Below are 18025 nucleotides of genomic sequence, written 5' to 3'. Positions count from 1 at the left end.
TTGTTAGAATTGTAATTGATTTACATGTGAAAACTTTTAAATAAAATAGAAAAAAATATAGGCTATATTTACGAGGTCGATGCAATATGTCAATATAAACTTTTTTTTAAATTAAATCTTGACAAATTTGAGGAATTATTCCAAACTTTTCTTGAAAATATAATATGACAATGAACTGCATTATTAAAAAAGTGTACCTTGGAAAGCATACAATTTGCATACATACAAAGTTTGTGGAAAAACGCATTTTTTTTCAAGATGTTTCCAACTCCGACACTAAACCAATTCTGCAGAATGGCCCATATCTATATACAAGCCCAAATTACGAGCCGTTAAGTTACAGTTTCCCGTTTCCTGACAGTATTCCTCACCACCTAGACATCTCTCGTGCCGAGCTCGCCTTGACCTGTATAGTGGGTGGAGTAGGTGAGTAGTGTGGACAGGTAAAGTAAAGGTGTGCGTCAGTAGTCTATCTACTAACTATCGGACCCCTCAACACATTTTACAACAGTTGCGACATTGCTGTTGTGGATTTACCACGTAGGCTAATACTATTCTGGACTGCATAATGCTGAAGAAAACGCAAGGCTCGGCCGACGCGGACGCGTCGCGCATTCTTGTGAAGGGGCCAGAGTTTTTGAGGAGACAGTTGGAGCGAGAAAGCGAGGCGAATAAAGGACGCGTCAGTGCGGTGGAGAGGTTGGCAGCCACTAAACCTCAATATGTAAAAAGCCAACAAGTGGTCGGTTCTACTCAGGAACCGGTAATCAGCATCGGGTCTGTCTCCGTGAGCAGTCAAGGGTCTTCAAACGGGCACGGTTCCGTTAAGAACGCCACTAATGTTGATGTTAAGGACATTCCTGAAGAAGATAGCAATGTGGTGAGACGGAGCAGCTCGAAGAAACGACCAGACTCGATTTTATTATACAGACAGAAGTGTGAACTCATGAGAGGATTGCCTGGCGGGAGTAGGAGATTGATTAAAAAGTCATTATTTTCTCTTAAAGAGAAGACAAACGCATTTCCTGAGACGCGAGGTGGTGAATCAGACGTTGAGATAACTGACAGAAAAGACCGCGCGCCTTGCGCCACACGTAATGACTGCGGGAAAGCGTCCACTCAGGTAACTTTACCCATCTCAAACGGGAAGCCAGGTGAGACAAACTTTGCGCCGAAAGGACCTGCTAACAGGAGAGTCGCTGAAACCCAAGAGCAGGAGCGCAAGAGCCGGAGGGGGGTCGCGCGCTCCAGCTCTGACATCAGCTCGCGCTACTCGAAAAACTTCGCGGACTTCGACGCGTTCTTCAAATACTGCGGGCTCGAGGGTGACGTAGTTGAGTCCTTGGGCAAAGAGAACTTTTCCGCGCGCTCGGACGACCTCAGCTCCAGAATCCGGAGCATCAGCGTCTCGACTTCAGATGACGGATTCTCGAGGAGCAGCGACGGCCTGCAAGAGGAGGAATTACAGGAGACGGTCCGTCAAGGGACGTCAGTAGTCGAGCGCAACGCTCGGATCATCAAGTGGCTTTACAGTTGCAGAAATGCAGCGGAGTCGGGAAAGACTCTGCGAGATCTGGATTAAATTGGGTCATGTTAAACGTGCTGTAAGCTATTTTTTTCCCTATACAACGCATGTCCCGGCTATTTGACTTAAAAATACTGGGCCTATGTAACGTTATATGTGAAATCTCTTGACCGTTAACATAAGAAAAAAGAGTCAGAGGAGCATCCCGCGTGTTTTTAGCCAATCAGAAAACTAGCAACCTGACCGATTCGGCTAATTCACAAACTCTAAAAGTTCGTAAAGGGTTTTAGGATGGTTGTTTTTTCCCCCCATGTAAGATATGAAATGCGGTAAACATTTTGCTTTACAACATAAAATACACACATTAATGTTACCTCACACCTGAATTTTGAGTTGCTAACAAGTTGCTAACAAATTGCTATATTTAAAGGAGCACTCCACTTTTTTTGAAAATAGGCTCATTTTCCAACTCCCCTAGAGTTAAACAGTTGAGTTTTACCATTTTCGAATCCATTCAGTCGATCTCCGGGTCTGGCAGAACCACTTTTAGCATAGCTTAGCATAGTTCATTGAATCTGATTAGACCGTTAGCATCTCACTCAAAAATGACCAAAGAGTTTCGATATTTTTCCTATTTAAAACTTGACTCTTCTGTAGTTACATCGTGTACTAAGACTGACGGAAAATGAAAAGTTGCGATTTTCTAGGCCAATATGGCTAGGAACTATACTCTCACTCAGGCGTAATAATCAAGGAACTTTGCTGCCGTACCATAGCTGCAGCAGTGCAATGATATTATGCACCGCCTGTGACCCCCTGTTTGCACAGGGAGCATTCTTTGCAACCATGGAGACATTTGTGAGAGACACTGCGTAATATCATTGCGTCTGCTGCACCCATGGTATGGCAGCAAAGTTCCTTGATTATTAGAAAAGGAACTTTGGCCCTAGAAAATCACAGTTTTTTCATTTTCCATCGGTCTTAGTACACAATGTAACTACAGAAGAGTCAAGTTTTAAGTAGGAAAAATATTGAAATTCTTTGGTCATTTTTGAGCGAGATGCTAACGGTCTAATCAGATTCAATGAACTATGCTAAGCTATGCTAAAAGTGGTACCGCCAGACTCGGAGATCGGCTGAATGGATTAGAAAATGGTAAAACTCAACTGTTTAACTCTAGGGGAGTTGGAAAATGAGCCTATTTTCAAAAAAGGTGGCGTGTTCCTTTAAGGACTACAATATTTTTGTCAAACATTAACACAGCCTTGTAGCACTTGTTAGCAGCTAGACTGTGTAATTTCTTGAATGCTAATACAGACCTTATTTTACCCATTTTAAAGGCCCATTCTAAAAACCCTATAGGAAATTACATAGAAAACCCAAATTGCTAATTCTCTTGCTGGTTTTAGGACCTCAAACTGCTGTATTGATTCAAGCTTTTTTTGGTTAAGCATTTTCTATGCCAGTACTTGATCCTGGTTAATTATCTACCTAGATACCATGTTACTTGATAACATGTTATTATTTTTTTTAATGTATTAAAAGTTGTGTTTTAATATTTCCATTGCATTGTATTATGTGAAAACTGCCTTTGCACTCGAATCTATAGTTTACAGAAACAATTTGTCGTTCAAGTCAAACAGGCCATGATACACGTCAGCTCTGGAATGCAGAAGGTAGCGCTGGTCCTGGGATATGGAAAGATATGGATTCAAACGAGCAGTTGTGTCCATATTTGCGTAACAGTGATGAACAAAAGGCAAGTACATTCACATCCAGTGTGGGTGTATAATTGGTGCCACTGTCACAAGTTCAAAGATTAGGTGTCCGTTTACCCGAAATTAATACTGACTGTTTAGTCATGCATGTCTTCTCTGACTCACTATGCCTTGTAAATTACATAAAATAAGTTTGAAGTAACATAATGCATTGTTGAGTCAAACATCCTTACACAATATGTGAAAATGCTGCATGTGTGAATATGAACATGTCAATAAAATAGTTTCTTACTTTTCTAGCACTGTTACTGTTATGCAGTTTACTTTAGAATAAGTTGTTGGGTTATAGTTTAAATATAGTCAAGATAAGCAAATAATAATTTAATGATCATAAATGCATATTTATAATGATGAATAAGCTTTAAAACATTTTATGAATGTTAACTGAACCTAGTGCTTCTTTTTGAAGCTTTTTTTAATGCAGTGTTTTCACATGCACACAAAAACTTAGCCCTCTGGCCTCCTAAATGCAGACTGTAGGGCAGGTTAGATCTTGCAGAAGGAGTGTTCGTGGCCTTTACACTACTTTACATAATTTTGGAAATGCAGTCTTTTTTGAATGCATGTTAGATTTATTCTAATTTTTAGCTTACTTATACAGCCAATCCAAACTGACAAGTTTTTCTGAAACCAGATTAAACACAAAGAGACTGTATGATTGAGGTTATGGAATTTGCTTCCATTAAGATAATTATGAATTACGAAACACTTCAAATAGGCTAGTGTTACAATTAGCTGCTGTCAATTCTGATCAAATGATTCAGGAGTCAAGAAGACTTATTGGCACATTAAAAAGGATCCCATACTTTACTGGCAATAAACCTATACACACAAATAAGTTACTTGCTTAAGTATTTATGTGCACAGTGTTGTGAAATGTGCATACAGAATTTTTTTTACGTTCTTACTGTTCGTGGGTCAATTTGACCCATACAGTGCATCCAGAAAGTATTCACAGCACTTCACTCTTTCTACATTTTTATGTTACAGCCTTATTCCAAAAGGGATTAATTTCATTATCTTCCTTAATTCTACAAACAATACCCCATGATACTGATAACGTGAAAGGAGGTTGTATGAAAATCTCTGCAAATTAAATTTTTGTTTTTATTAATAAATTTGCAAAGATTTCATACCTCCTTCATACAACCTCTCACATGTACAAAAGTATTCACAGCCTTTGTTGAAGCACCTTTGGCACCAATTACAGCCTCAAGTCTTGAGTATGATGCAAGCTTGGCACACCTATTTTTGGGCAGTTTCATTCTTTGCAGGACCTCTCAAGCTTCATTAGGTTGGATGGGGAGCGTCGGTGCACAGCCATTTTCAGATTTCAGAGATTTTCAATCGGGTTCAAGTCTGGGCCCTGGCTGGGCCACTCAAGGGCATTCACAGAGTTGTCCCGTAGCCACTCCTTTGTTATCTTGGCTGTGTGCTTAGGGTCGTTGTCCTGTTGGAAGATGAACCTTCACCCCAGTCTGAGGTCCAGAGCACTCTGGAGCAGGTTTTCATCAAGGATGTCTCTGTACTTTGCTGCATTCATCTTTCCCTCGATCCTGACTAGTAATCTTTGTTGATCTCATGGTCTGAGAGTCCTTAAGGTGCTTTTTGGCAAATTCCAGGTGGGCTGTCATGGATCTTTTACTGAGGAGTGGCTTCTGTCTGTGTTCATTGGGACCTTCAATGCTGCAGAAATCTTTTTGTACCCTTTCCCCAGATCTGTACCTTGATACAATCCTGTCTCAGAGGTCTACAGACAATTCTTTGGACTTCATGGCTTGGATTGTGCTCTGACATGCACTGTTAACTATGAGACCTTATATAGACAGGTGTGTGCCTTTCCAAATCATGTCCAATCAACTGAAATTACCACAGGTGGACTTCAATCAAGTTGTAGAAACATCTCAAGGATGATCAGTGGAAAAAGGATACACATTAACTCAATTTTGAGTGTCATGGCAAAGGCTGTGAATACTTTTTTTTTTATAAATTTGCAAAGATTTCATATAAACTTCTTACACGTTGTCATTATGGGGTACTGTTTGTAGAATTTTGAGAAAGAAAATGTATTTAATCCCTTTTGGAATAAGGCTGTAACATAACAAAATGTGGAAAAAGTGAAGCGCTGTGAATACTTTCCGGATGCACTGGATAGTCTTTATGTCATAGCTCTTCAGTATGTATATCTAAATATATATAAAAAAAAAAAAAAAAAAAAATATAAATATATATATATATATATATATATATATATATATAAATATATATATATATATATATATATATATATATATATAATGTAAATATATCTAAAAATAAATGAATACATATGTACATAAATAAATCTAAAAATAAATGTAAAAATAATATATAAATATAAAAATAAAAAACTGAAAAATGAAAAAAACTAAAAAAATTTAAAAATGTATAAACAGAAAATAAATTAAGGGGGAAAAATAAAAAAAAATGATTTTTTATTAAAAATTAATCATTTATTTTATCAAGTCATTTATTTATATTCATATTATCACATTTATTTACCTATTTATCTATTTATTAATTTATATATTTATTTATTCTTTCATTTATTTATTCATTTTTAATATCTGCAGGTTTGGTCCTCCATACTTCTGAAGTGCCAGTATCTTTTTATTTCAAAGTTTGTGAAATCAAAGTTGTTTTACCTGTTAATTGTCTGCCCCACTTTTCCTACTTAAATTGTTAAAAATCTTAAATACTTCAGATCACAGACTTAAGTTCTTATCTAAAGGGAACACTTCACAGATTATTGTAGAAGTAAAAAGTTGTAAAAGTAAAGTTGAAAAAATGTATAGAAGTTTGTTTATGAATATAGATGACATCCAGACTCCACCAGTGACCATAAGGAGTCTTATGGTTTGAGTGATCTGAACCATATTTTTCCACAATTTTCAAAGTAGACATCATATTCAGAAGAAGTTTGGGCAGTAATGCTAATATTTGCTAAAACACACATAAAAAACACATGGAAAGAATCAGAGTGTGTGTGTTGTAGTTAGGCACCACATCACAAATGAAGAATCTATCGCTATTTATTATCTACTTCTCTGTCATTTCTTTTGAACATCAGTCACCAAATATGAAAACTAGAGTCTGAAAGCTTTCAAATGATATATATGTCATGATTACTTTAGGTTTAGACTAAGATTGTTATAAATGGTAAATGTCCAATGGGTGGGGGGAGGGGCGGTTTAAAATATAGTGGTTAAAAACATTTTTATAAATCATAAATTCAGGTATTTATTCTTTGTAATGTGTGAAAAGTATCAATATTAAAAGTTAATTATTTGTACATGATTGTATGTTTTTTTTTTTCATAGTGTGATTTTTGGGGAATTGTATTGAATCAAATTAGGGTCAATTTGACCCGGACCACACAGGTAGTTGCCAGAACTCGATCAGTACATGAGCAGTGATGCCAAGTCCACGGTTTTCCTGCAGAATTGGGCTACCTTTACACTGTTGCCGCTGGTTGTTTTTCATGTTCGTGGGTTGAATCGACCAAAATAATCTGATATTTATCCTCTGAAATGCGAATTTTACCAGGGGAGCAAAACCTTGTTAGGAAATTGTTTAAATTCTGACCTCCATATAATCATAAAAACCTATCCAATATTGTAATATATTAACAATAGAGTAAATAAGTGAATACAATAAAAGCACACTGATAGTGTAACGTACAGGGTCAACTGAAGGCAGGTGTTCTCAGGACAAGGGTGTTTTTCCATGTATGCCAGGTGTGGAAAACTATTTTTTGGGTAAGACTTCAAACTAAACTAAACTAAAACAAATACATAAGTGAATAAATGGAATATAAATACAATAGGCTATATTAAAAATGCAGTATAAGTAGGCTAAATAAGTATTAAAATACAATAAGTATTTAATTTAACAAATACAATTGTATAAAACACTTTAAACGACATGGTTAACATTGACATATTTCTAGCTGTTGTGCATTTTTTTTTCTAACTTGATTGTTTTTTCTCATTAAGCTCTGTACTCACCGCTGGCTGAGGGGATTACAAATAAACCTATTACTTCTATCTAAAACCAAGCAGTGGAAAGTTTATTTTCTGATGTTATTATTTTCCATCTATTCCATCGTTCATTCTATCCATTTCCCTTCCCCCATCACGAAATCAAAACATGACAACATGTGCAGCGTCTGTGTCACGTGTAAGAAGCCGCAGAGACAGAGAGCTCGGGATAAATCGGTGAGTGATCGACAGGTTCATGAACCAATCAGCTTGGGAATTCCGGGTAGCAACACAATAAATACAAATACGATGGCCAATCACAATTGACGGGAGGCGTGTCTTACAGTTCGCTTTTCTGACTGTTTACTTCCGTCAATATTCAAAGAAAAGCAGAAAATTATCACCATAACAAAGGACTCGCTGTAAGTAAAGTTAAATATACGTCCGTTATCAATGCAAATGCATGGCTTTGCGTGTAAAACAACAATAGAGGTAGATATTTAAGCTGTCTTTAGTGTTTTGTCGACGTTTAAAAAGATAAGGTTCTTGGCAAGCTTTGCTTTTGAGCAAAATTATTAGCAGTAGCTTAAATACACTTTACAAATTTATATCGAAATGCAAAAGACGATGTTTTACATTAAGATTGTGAAATAAGGCTTTTTAAGCTTTGAATGACTGTTATTGTGTGTTGTCTGATCATATCATAATGATATTGCGCCATACGTGATAAGCCTTTCATGTGTTATAAGGGTTTGAGATAAGAGTCTTTTGTATTCAGGTCTTTGGAGCAGGTGGAAGAAGATGCCGTTCTTGGGCCAAGACTGGAGATCACCAGGCTGGAGCTGGATCAAAACTGAGGATGGCTGGAAACGCTTTGAATATTTCAGCCACAAATTGGGAGATAACATCAATGAACTTGGCTTGGAAGAGTAAGAAATGCTTTGAATTGTGTCAATATAATGTTTAGTGATTGTTGTATCTTGATCTAAGGTGATAGTTTTGGGGTTCAAACCAGCAACCTTTCAGTTACCACCTCCGTGCTTTAACCACAAGGCTACACCACCCCCCAAAAAAAGCATTGAGGAACAGACTAAAAAGGAAGTGTGTATGTGGCATGTGGGAAGTCAGGTGTCCGTGTTTAGAACTGGTGTGTGTTATTGTAGCCGTCTGTGGTTATTGTCTGGAGTTGTGCAGAACAGACATCCCTGAACTGTTTTTGTATATATTCAGACACAATATACTGACACGGTCCTTTAGTCTGACCGTGCTGTCATGGAAACAGACCTAAGGTCGGTCAGACTACGAGGAAACATGGTTGTCTGGTTTCGGCTATGTGAGAATGCAATTTTGGATAGTTTTAGTGTGAAACTGCATCTTATGTCTGTTTGTGTTAAATTTCTCTAGACAATAGACCGAACACTCACCTGTTTTGTTAGCTAAAACGTCTTCAGATCTTCAGGACTCGCATCATTCAGCAATACTTTGATTAATGATTAAAAAGAACTTGCACTGGCTTGTTTATTTGCACTAGGTTTTATTGTATTCTGTCTCAAGTTTATGTGTACTAAATTGCAGTCTAACAATCTAAATTGCATGCTTGCCATCTGTTGATCACATGATATTATACTTTTTGTAGGTCACTCTGCATAGAAGCCTCTGCTAGATGCCTTTTAATGTAAATGTAATGCCTAAAGCTTATTTTGGGATGGTCATAATTAAGTTTACCTTTTTAACTCTCCAGATTGGACAATGACAACAAGGAGAACGTCTTTGTGGGAGATGTCTGTGAAGTAGCTGCCAAGAAGAGAAAAAAGGACTTTTTCAACAACAACACTAAGTCACAGTGTAAATATTACATCATATTTAATTGCATCACACTTAATTACAACATTGAGCTCCAATTTTACAGTGAATTAGAGTTTCTTGGGACAATAGGCAATTATGTAGTTTAGCACTTATTATACAAAAATATATGACCACGGAATGCTACAATTGACCAATCAGTACACATTTTTATTAATTTAATAAGATCATGCCAAATTATATCACTTGAAGGGATGGTTCACCCCAAAATGAAATTTCTGTCATTAATTACTCACCCTCGTGTAGTCCCAAACCCGTAAGACCTTCATTTATCTTCAGAACACAAGTAAAGACATCGTTAAAATAGTCCATGTGACTACAGTGGTTCAACTTTATTGTTATGAAGCGACGAGAATACTTTTTTGTGCGTGAAAACAAAACAAAAATAACGACTTTATTTTAACTATGTCTTTACTACCTTTCTGGACCTCAAAAGGTTCAATGAAATTGCTGTCTATGTATGGTTCAGAAACCCCTGGATTTCATCAAAAATATCTTAATTTGTGTTCCGAAGATGAATGAAGGTCTTACGGGTGTTGAACGACATGAGGGTGAGTAATTAATGACAGAAATTTAATTTTTGGGTGAACTAACCCCTTTAATTATCAAGTCAAGTCACATATATAGTGCTTTATAGAATACAGGTTCTTACAAAGCAGAACAACAATGATCTCAAATTTAAGAGTGAACTAGAATTTCTGGAACAGTGGGCTGTTATAAAGTTTAATGGTCATTAAGCACATTTTTTTTATCCACAAAATGGCACAATTGACCAATCAGAATTACGTTTTCCAGAGCTGTGGATTAATGGATATTTAGTACATACTAATGCTTAATTGCATCATACTTAATTATCACAACAACGATCTCCGATTCAAAAGGGAACTTTTTTGGGACAACAGCCAATAATACAGTTTAGTGGTCATTATACAAAATATATGACACTAGAATGCTACATTTGACAAATTTAATAGTAGTATCCCAACCAATCACAGATAAATAAAAACCTAAGCAATTAAAGGGATAGTGTTCGCAACAATGGACATTCTGTCATCATTTACTCACCCTCATGTCATTTCAAACCGGTATGCATTTCTTTTTTCTGCGGAACACAAAAGAAGATATTTTGTAGAATGCTGGTAACCAAACAGTTTCTGTTCCCATTGATTTCCATTGTATTTTTTGTCCATACAGTTGAAGTGAATGGGAACCAAAACTGTTTGGTTATCAACATTCTTCAAATTATCTTCTTTTTGTGTTCCGCAGAAGAAGGAAAGTCATACAACATTGTAAACTAAATGATGACATAATTTTCATTATTATCCCTTTAAGGATTTTATCCCTTTTCTTAGTTTTGTTCCAGGAGAGGTGGATCTACGTTCAGAAGGAGAGTACGAGAGAGGTGAGAGGAATTATGAAAACTCAAAGAGTAGCAAATAAACAACATGAGTCATAGAAAGTTATACGTCATTGTTTATATTTCACAATTCTGGCATTAGTAGTGTTTTCCGGTCTCTTTCAATGCACACTGTGTTTGTTGTTGCAGAGACATGGCTACTGTACTCTTGGTGAGGCCTTCAATCGCCTGGACTTTTCCAGTGCCATTCAGGATGTGCGGCGATTCAACTATGTAGTCAAAGTAAGATGTTCTGATCTCTGCTGAACAATTACTGGAATACCTCTCGTTCTGTGCTTCCCTTCTATGTTCTCTCTCACTTTACCCTCGCTGTTTATTTCCTTCTTAGCTTCTGCAGTTGATTGCCAAGTCCCAGCTGACGTCTTTGAGTGGAGCTGCTCAGAAAAACTATTTTAATGTCCTGGAGAAGATTGTGAGAAAAGGTGAGCTGATCTTTCAGCATTTCAACCTTTTCATGGAGGGGAGAAAATGCAGAAGCCATGCTGGCCTGAAATATGTGCATCTACAAGTTGATATTAAAAATTGGTAATGATTTTCTGTCTGTTGTTTGTTTGGCAGTTCTGGATGACCATCAGAACCCACGACTGATCAAGGCGTTGCTGCATGATTTAAGCTCCACCCTCTGCATCCTCATGCGAGAAGTTGGGAAGTCTGTGCTGGTTGGCAACATCAACATTTGGGTCTGCCGTTTAGAAACCATATTAAACTGGCAACAGCAGCTCAACAATTTGCAAATTCCAAAGGTAGGCCTTTTTTTGACCGAATGGAAATCAAGCGTAGTTCAGGCAGACCACTGATTGCTAACTACATCAGCAGACGCTCAGCTGATCAATTACTCCACCTATTCTAATCAACCGTATTTAAGCCCAGTCAAACGTACACTCTTCAGTATGTCGCACAGACACTAAGTAACTCCGTTATACAGTGTTGGATCTTCTTAGAACATACATTTGTCAATCTTTTGTAACTGTTGTATCTCTTCTGCATTGTATAGCTAAGAAATATTTGGTTACTGTCAGGCTGGGGGATTTATGCCTAAGGATGTATCTTAACTATCTAGTATGGCAGCAGAGCCCCTTGATGTCTAAGCCTTTCATTAAATTCATATTGTAAATAAATTTACTATTCTCAAAAGTGGTCCTGACTGAAATGTGGGTTAGGGAAGTGCAAAAATTGATTTTAAAGCAAAAATAAATAATATTTTTTAATCTTTTTTTTTTTCTTATTTATTTTAATATTTATATAATAAATTATATAATTGTATGCTAAATATAATTTATATAAATACAGGACTAGTTGATTTCAGTCACGTCTAGTTGGTTGTGGAATGATTAAATTATATTAATAAATATTAAATAAATAATAAACAATAATAATTATAATTATAATAATAACTAATTAATAAATAATTATTTATTAATTTTATAAATAATTAATTATTATTTATTTATATTTATTATAATATATAATAAATAATAAATAATTATATAAATAATTTAATGTTTTTAAGTTATATAAATAATATATATTTAAGTTTGCTGTCTGATTAACTTTTAGGACCAAAGTGAACTGTTGAATCTGTTGTATTTCTTTATTACTTGACAACAACCTTCTGTTTATATTTATATACCTAACACTAAATATGTTTCTTTGCAGCATGTTTCAAATGGGATGACACTGAGTGACCTCCCTTTGCACATGCAAAACAACATCCTGTACAAGTTAAATGATGCCTGTGACATCATCAGTCTGGGACAAGCCACACCAACACTGCACATGCTCAGTGAGGACCGGCAACTGTGGAAGAAACTGTGCCAGTTTCATTTTGCTGAGAAACAGGTGAGGACTAAGAATTTATTAAGTCACTCATAATTTGATGTTTAGTCCGTTGGAGAATACTGTCATTACTATCACACACAGCATCACAAATACTAAATCAATATTTATTTTTTTAAAGATGTCAAGTGATATGAATATGAATTTCTGTTTTTGAGGCATTTATGAATGAGGTTTTATGTGAGATTCTTTAATATGAATCATTTTGGAAATTCGGAATTGTTGACAATTGAGGCAGCGACTTAATTTGAGCACAAGATGGCAGTACAGAGGCATCATGGCCCATAAACCACTGGTGTGCACTGGTGTTTCTCAGCAGAGCTCACAGAGGTCTCTGTGTTTGTGTGTGTTCAGTTCTGCAGGCACTTGATTCTGTCAGAGAAGGGCCATGTGGACTGGAAGCTGATGTTTTTCACACTTCAGAAATACTACCCTCAGAAAGAACAGTACGGAGACACTCTGCAGTTCTGCAGGCACTGTAGCATCCTCTTCTGGAACGTAAGAAATTTTTTAAATGTCAAACATTCTGGTCTGTGAATAAACAGTAGGACATCCATCCGGATTTTGTTTCTATTTAGGTTTAAGTGCTCTTCTCAAACGTTTCCCTTGTTGAAGCCCAGTGTTGTGCATACAATAGATTTTCTAGAATTGCAGTTTGTGGTCAGAAACCCCTTATAGACACAGCTATTAATAGATAAGCATCAGTTTGTTTTTTATTTAAAACATAGGGGGCCGTATACACTACCGTTAAAACTTTTGGTGTCAGTAAGATTATTAAATGTTTTTGAAAATAGGCAGTAATGTTGTGAAATAGTATTATTATTTAAAATAGATGATATATTTTAAAATTTAATTTATTCCTTTGATGGCAAAGCTGAATTATTATTTTTGTGGAAACTATAATTCAGTTTTCAGTAAATGTTTTTGAGGATTCTTTGATGAATTATTTGAAACGGAAATCTTTTGCAACATTATAAATGTCTTTACTGTCACTTTTGATAAATTTAATGCATCCTTGCTGAATAAAAGTAATAATTTCTTTAAAAAAACAAATGAGAATCTTACTGATCTCAAACTTTCAATGGTTGTATAATTAAAAAAATGAAAATTCACTTACTCTCAGTTAAATAAACAATGACAGAAGTTGAAGGCTCAGATCATACGTATTTTCACTTCAAAAAGTTTTGGGTTATATCTACTAAATTTGCCCTCTGTGATATCAGCCCTCTTCTTGTACCCTTTGACCTTTGCCCTTTTATTCTTTTCCTGTTCTCCTCCTGGTCCCTTATCTCCCAAAGGACAGACACCTGGCTTTGATCTTTAAGGTACATGCTAAATCTCATATCAATGTACCAGCGTTTTGAAATTACAGTCTGTTAATACAATTTGTTTTGTTTCATCAGTCCTTTTTTCTTTTTCTCTTCACCCGTCGTTTTTGCCCATCATTCTTTCTTATGCTTCAATCCATTCAAATCAACTGGACTTGATCTGTCTTGTTTGTATTGTTAATATTTGAGTAGCTGTATTAATCTGAATGTCTTCTTTTTTCCATTTGCTTTCTTTTTTATGTCGTCTTGTTCCACATCAAAATTATACACTAATGCTCCTCTCTACATACATGAACATACATATAGTAACTATTATATGTGCTTATACTTAAGAGAACATTCCACTAATGCTGAGTATTAGACTTCAGGTGTGTTCGACCTTTTCTGTCAGAATTATTATTTTTGTCTGACGGATGATAAAAAAATGCCCCTTTCACACTGAGATTTTGGAAAATGCAAGGATAATATGTCCCGGGATCATTTTAATTTTGGTTAATTCACACTGCCAGTGATTTTCTGGAATCTGTGCATAAAGATCCCATAAAGACATGTCTCTACAGCGCTTTAAGTTTGCTTTCTCTCTCGAGAAACCATGCTCGTGCATTTTTTTTTTTTTTTTTCAGATTCGATTATAAACGTGCGCATCGCGTTCCATTCCACTAAGCTGGCGAACAAACTCAGCTTCAGCGTCATCACTACGACACACCCCATCCTGGGATCGATCCCTGGATGTGTTTGCGTTCACACAGAAGGAACTCTGGCAATTTAATGGCAATTTTCCGGGATCAACACACTGGGAAGGGGTTTAACAGTACCTATGTTTCCATCCACCGATTTTTATGCGAATTTAATAATAATAATAATAATAATAAAAAATGCTGGATGGAAACGCCAAGATACACACAAAATCTAAAAATGTTCATAAAAAACATGTGCGTTCAATTGAAGCGGATAATATTTTTATCCGATAAGAAGACATGCTCATAAACTATTATGGAAACACATTTACCAAATAAATGTGCAACAAAAAAACTCACATGACTTTGCCTTAACAGTGGATGTGATTGTATACCAGAGTAGAAATTTCATCGCACAGCATTCAAATGTTGGTTTGATCATTCTGAAATTCCTGAGCCAATGTCTGTCATCAAAATAGTTGGGTACAATTCCCTCCCAGAACTCGCTCACGATTGTGTTCAGAAAGACCAGGCATTCAAACGCAACTCGACTGCGTTTATAGCGTTTCGTCTGCACACTCCGAGGCTCAAGTAATTTATAATGTATGAATAAAGAGCCACAGTGGCTTCCCTGATTGCAACAACTTTCATTTTTATTAGATATTTTGCAACAATTTCCCAGGAAATGGCATTTTTGTTTTCTTGAACACATGGGATGAAAACAGTGCTTTATTCGCAAATGTTTTATGCGATATTCCAATTTTGTGCGCAAGTTAAAGGGTTAGTTCACCCAAAAATGAAATTTCTGTCATTAATTACTCACCCTCATGTCATTCCACACCTGTAAGACCTTCGTTCATCTTCTTCTTCTTTCATAACACAAATTAAGATATTTTTGATGAAATCCAAGAGGTTTTTTTTTTTTTATTCCCTATAGAAAGCAACGTAATTACTGTCATTCAAGGTACGCAGATGAGCGACTGCTTAGGAGAATGACAAGGAAGAGAAGAAATTGTTGAATAAAGTAGTTATTTTTGTTTTGTTTTTGCACACAAAAAAGTATTCTTGTCACTTCATAACATTAAGGTTGAACCACTGCAGTCACATTGACAATTTTATCGATGTCTTTAATACCTTTCTGGACCTTGAATGACGGTAATTACGTTGCTTTCAATTGGGGATAAAAAAAAAAACCCTCTTGGATTTCATCAAAAATATCTTAATTTGTGTTCTTACGGGTGTGGAACAACATGAGGGTGAGTACTTAATGACAGAAATTACATTTTTGGGTGAACTAACCCTTTATATTGAAGCATATCTAATGTGACAAAAAGCACTCCCGTTTTCCTCCGAAAATGTTTAAATCTGATTTTGACCGTTCTCTCGTTTCATCGCAGGACTCGGGACATCCTTGCACGGCAAACGACCCCGACAGCTGCCTCACGCCCGTCTCTCCCCAGCACTTCATAGACCTCTTCAAGTTCTGAAATTCAGAATGTTCTTGGACCTCTGGCCTTCCGATCTCCTCTGGAACACCTGCAAACAAACACCTCTAAACAAGACTCTGAACCCCTCAACCTTTATCCACTCTGTGCTCCAACCATGTTTCTTCTCCTCCCTTACGTTTCCCAGACGGTCGTTCTGTGATTAAAAAGTGTGAAAGTTCAATCCTCTGACAATGTAACGAATGATTGAATTTTCTTTTGCCTCACCCAAACTTTTAAGGGCTTATGGAAAGATGTCATAATATTAGTGTTTCTTTTTTTTCTTTTGGTCTTCGTTGTGTTCATCTGGTCCTCAAGCACAGATAGATGGGAGATGAAGAGCAAAAAGAGGTGGGATATGGGAAGGATCGTTTGTTAGAATCAAAAACAAACTTGCTTTTGGGAAAAATGAACTGAAGTGAATAGAGTGGGAGTTCCTAAGCGGAGGTTATGTTGTCTTTTCATTTCTATACCGATGGAATGCACGTCAGAAATAGTTGTAGGTTAATGTTTACGTGTGTTCTCGTGTCGTCTTGTCGTGCTGTGCGTATGTATTTGATGTGTCAACACTAAAGTCTACATTTGCATTCGCTGCACAAAACAACTTTTTACGATACACTTTTGTCAAGTCTGTCCTGAGGGCAGAAGGAAAATCTTATGTAAGCTTTGCTATTTATGAACAGTTGTATTTTATATCCTTTCTCTGAACTTTGTAAAATTCCTTTACTATTCCTGTAATATAAATGTTATTGAAATGGCTGTAGGATGTGTTTGGTACTATCAAGCATTTGCAAGAAACATGATAATCTAAAATAATTAAAACTTTTGGAAAAAAATGTGTTTGTTTCCATCTATTAGTCTCTTCGGCTCTCTTCAAAAACTGTAAAATGATTGAATCAGCTATTTAGTTGACAAATCAGCACAGAAAAGAAATAAGAGCTTGATTTAAGATTGAAATAAAGCAATAAGCCCCAAGAAGCCATGGTTTAGCTGTTATAAATTCACTGTAAACCATGGCTTCACGGGGCTTATTGCTTTTATAGAACGGCTATCACACAATACAAATATTAAAGCAAAAAAATATGTATCAATGCAACTTTCATGGAGTAAAATCATTAAAAGGCTTCCTTCCGCTGGAAAAAAAGAGTCCCTGACCGTGAAAAGCAACAGAAGTTACATTTATTATACCATTAGATGGTGTCAAAGATTGTCTTCATGAGCGAGTCACTCATTCGCAAAGACTTTTATTTTGAAATTTGTTGTGAACACGGAACAAGACGCAAATGACAAATACTTTAACTTGCGCTGTCAGTGTCAGCAATACTCTTCTACATAATTCAGAAAGCTTCAATGAACAAAATCAAAAGGGAACAAACATATGTTTACATTGCTGACAGATGCAGCAACATACACATTCAGTGGCGCAGCGATATGCAGTGCGGTCAGCTGTATGTTACGCGGCTCTACCAATCAGAATCAAGGGCCGGAACTATCAGTTTTAATTGCTGGAGTTTCCTGAAGGGTGTTGGTTCAGGTTCAAACCGTTCAAACAGACATAATGCTGTCACCATAAAAATAAAAGAAAATGGCTTTGGTAATAATTTTGGTCATAAGTTTAGGGTGAGCAAGATTTTTTTTTTTTAATCTGAAATAAATTACTTTTATTCAGCAAAGATGCATTAAATTGATCAGAAGTGAAAAAAAAAACTAATGCTAGAAAATATTTTTCAGATAATTGCTGTTCTTTAACTTTCTATTTATCAAATAATCCTGAAAAAAAATGCATCACAGTTCCCACAAAAATATTAAGCAGAACAACTGTTTTTAGCATTGATAATAAATATTTATCAAGGATTAAATTGGCATATTATCATGATTTCTGAAGGATCACTGAAGACTGAAGTAATGACAGCTTTGCGCACAGGAATATATTACATTTAAAAAATATATTATTTTCTATTTTAATATAAAAGTTATTTTAAATTACAATCATATTTCACAATATTGCGGTTTACTTTTTTTTTTTTTTTTTTTTTTTTTAAGCAAATAAAGCTTAAAGCCTTGGTGAGCATAACAGACTTCTTTAAAAAAAAAAAAA

At 35.9% G+C, this 18025-nt stretch overlaps 2 protein-coding genes across 4 annotated transcripts; both read left to right on the top strand.

Moving 5' to 3' along the window:
* Window positions 1-434: 434 nt before the first annotated feature.
* fam110c (family with sequence similarity 110 member C) lies at window positions 435-2498 on the top strand. The gene has a single exon (XM_067371919.1). The coding sequence runs from the start codon at window positions 569-571 to the stop codon at window positions 1580-1582; it is 1014 nt and encodes a 337-aa protein (XP_067228020.1). The 5' UTR covers window positions 435-568; the 3' UTR covers window positions 1583-2498.
* A 5153-nt stretch (window positions 2499-7651) lies between these two features.
* On the top strand, window positions 7652-16744 carry fbxo25 (F-box protein 25). Of its 3 annotated transcripts, none has more exons than XM_067370743.1 (11): window positions 7652-7744; window positions 8101-8251; window positions 9064-9167; window positions 10538-10587; window positions 10732-10824; window positions 10931-11024; window positions 11161-11345; window positions 12259-12441; window positions 12793-12936; window positions 13737-13763; window positions 15841-16744. In XM_067370743.1, the coding sequence occupies exons 2-11, from the start codon at window positions 8124-8126 to the stop codon at window positions 15928-15930; spliced, it is 1098 nt and encodes a 365-aa protein (XP_067226844.1). In that variant the 5' UTR covers window positions 7652-7744; window positions 8101-8123; the 3' UTR covers window positions 15931-16744. The 3 variants fall into 3 exon arrangements, with proteins under 3 accessions (XP_067226844.1, XP_067226846.1, XP_067226845.1); XM_067370744.1 differs by lacking the exon at window positions 7652-7744 and adding an exon at window positions 7797-7814; XM_067370745.1 differs by lacking the exon at window positions 13737-13763.
* The last annotated feature ends 1281 nt before the right edge of the window (window positions 16745-18025 follow it).

The sequence above is a fragment of the Chanodichthys erythropterus genome, chromosome 20 (assembly GCF_024489055.1).
Source record: "Chanodichthys erythropterus isolate Z2021 chromosome 20, ASM2448905v1, whole genome shotgun sequence".
NCBI classification, from domain to species: Eukaryota; Metazoa; Chordata; class Actinopteri; order Cypriniformes; family Xenocyprididae; genus Chanodichthys; species Chanodichthys erythropterus.
Note: the sequence above shows the minus strand (reverse complement) of the source record. Positions and strands in the feature narration are given on the sequence as shown.

Coding starts and splice junctions, on each gene's coding strand:
- fam110c (XM_067371919.1), top strand. CDS start 569: ATGCTGAAGAAAACGCAAGGCTCGGCCGACGCGGACGCGTCGCGCATT.
- fbxo25 (XM_067370743.1), top strand. CDS start 8,124: ATGCCGTTCTTGGGCCAAGACTGGAGATCACCAGGCTGGAGCTGGATC. Junction 8,252..9,063: donor AATGAACTTGGCTTGGAAGA/GTAAGAAATGCT, acceptor TTAACTCTCCAG/ATTGGACAATGACAACAAGG. Junction 12,937..13,736: donor GTAGCATCCTCTTCTGGAAC/GTAAGAAATTTT, acceptor TATCTCCCAAAG/GACAGACACCTGGCTTTGAT.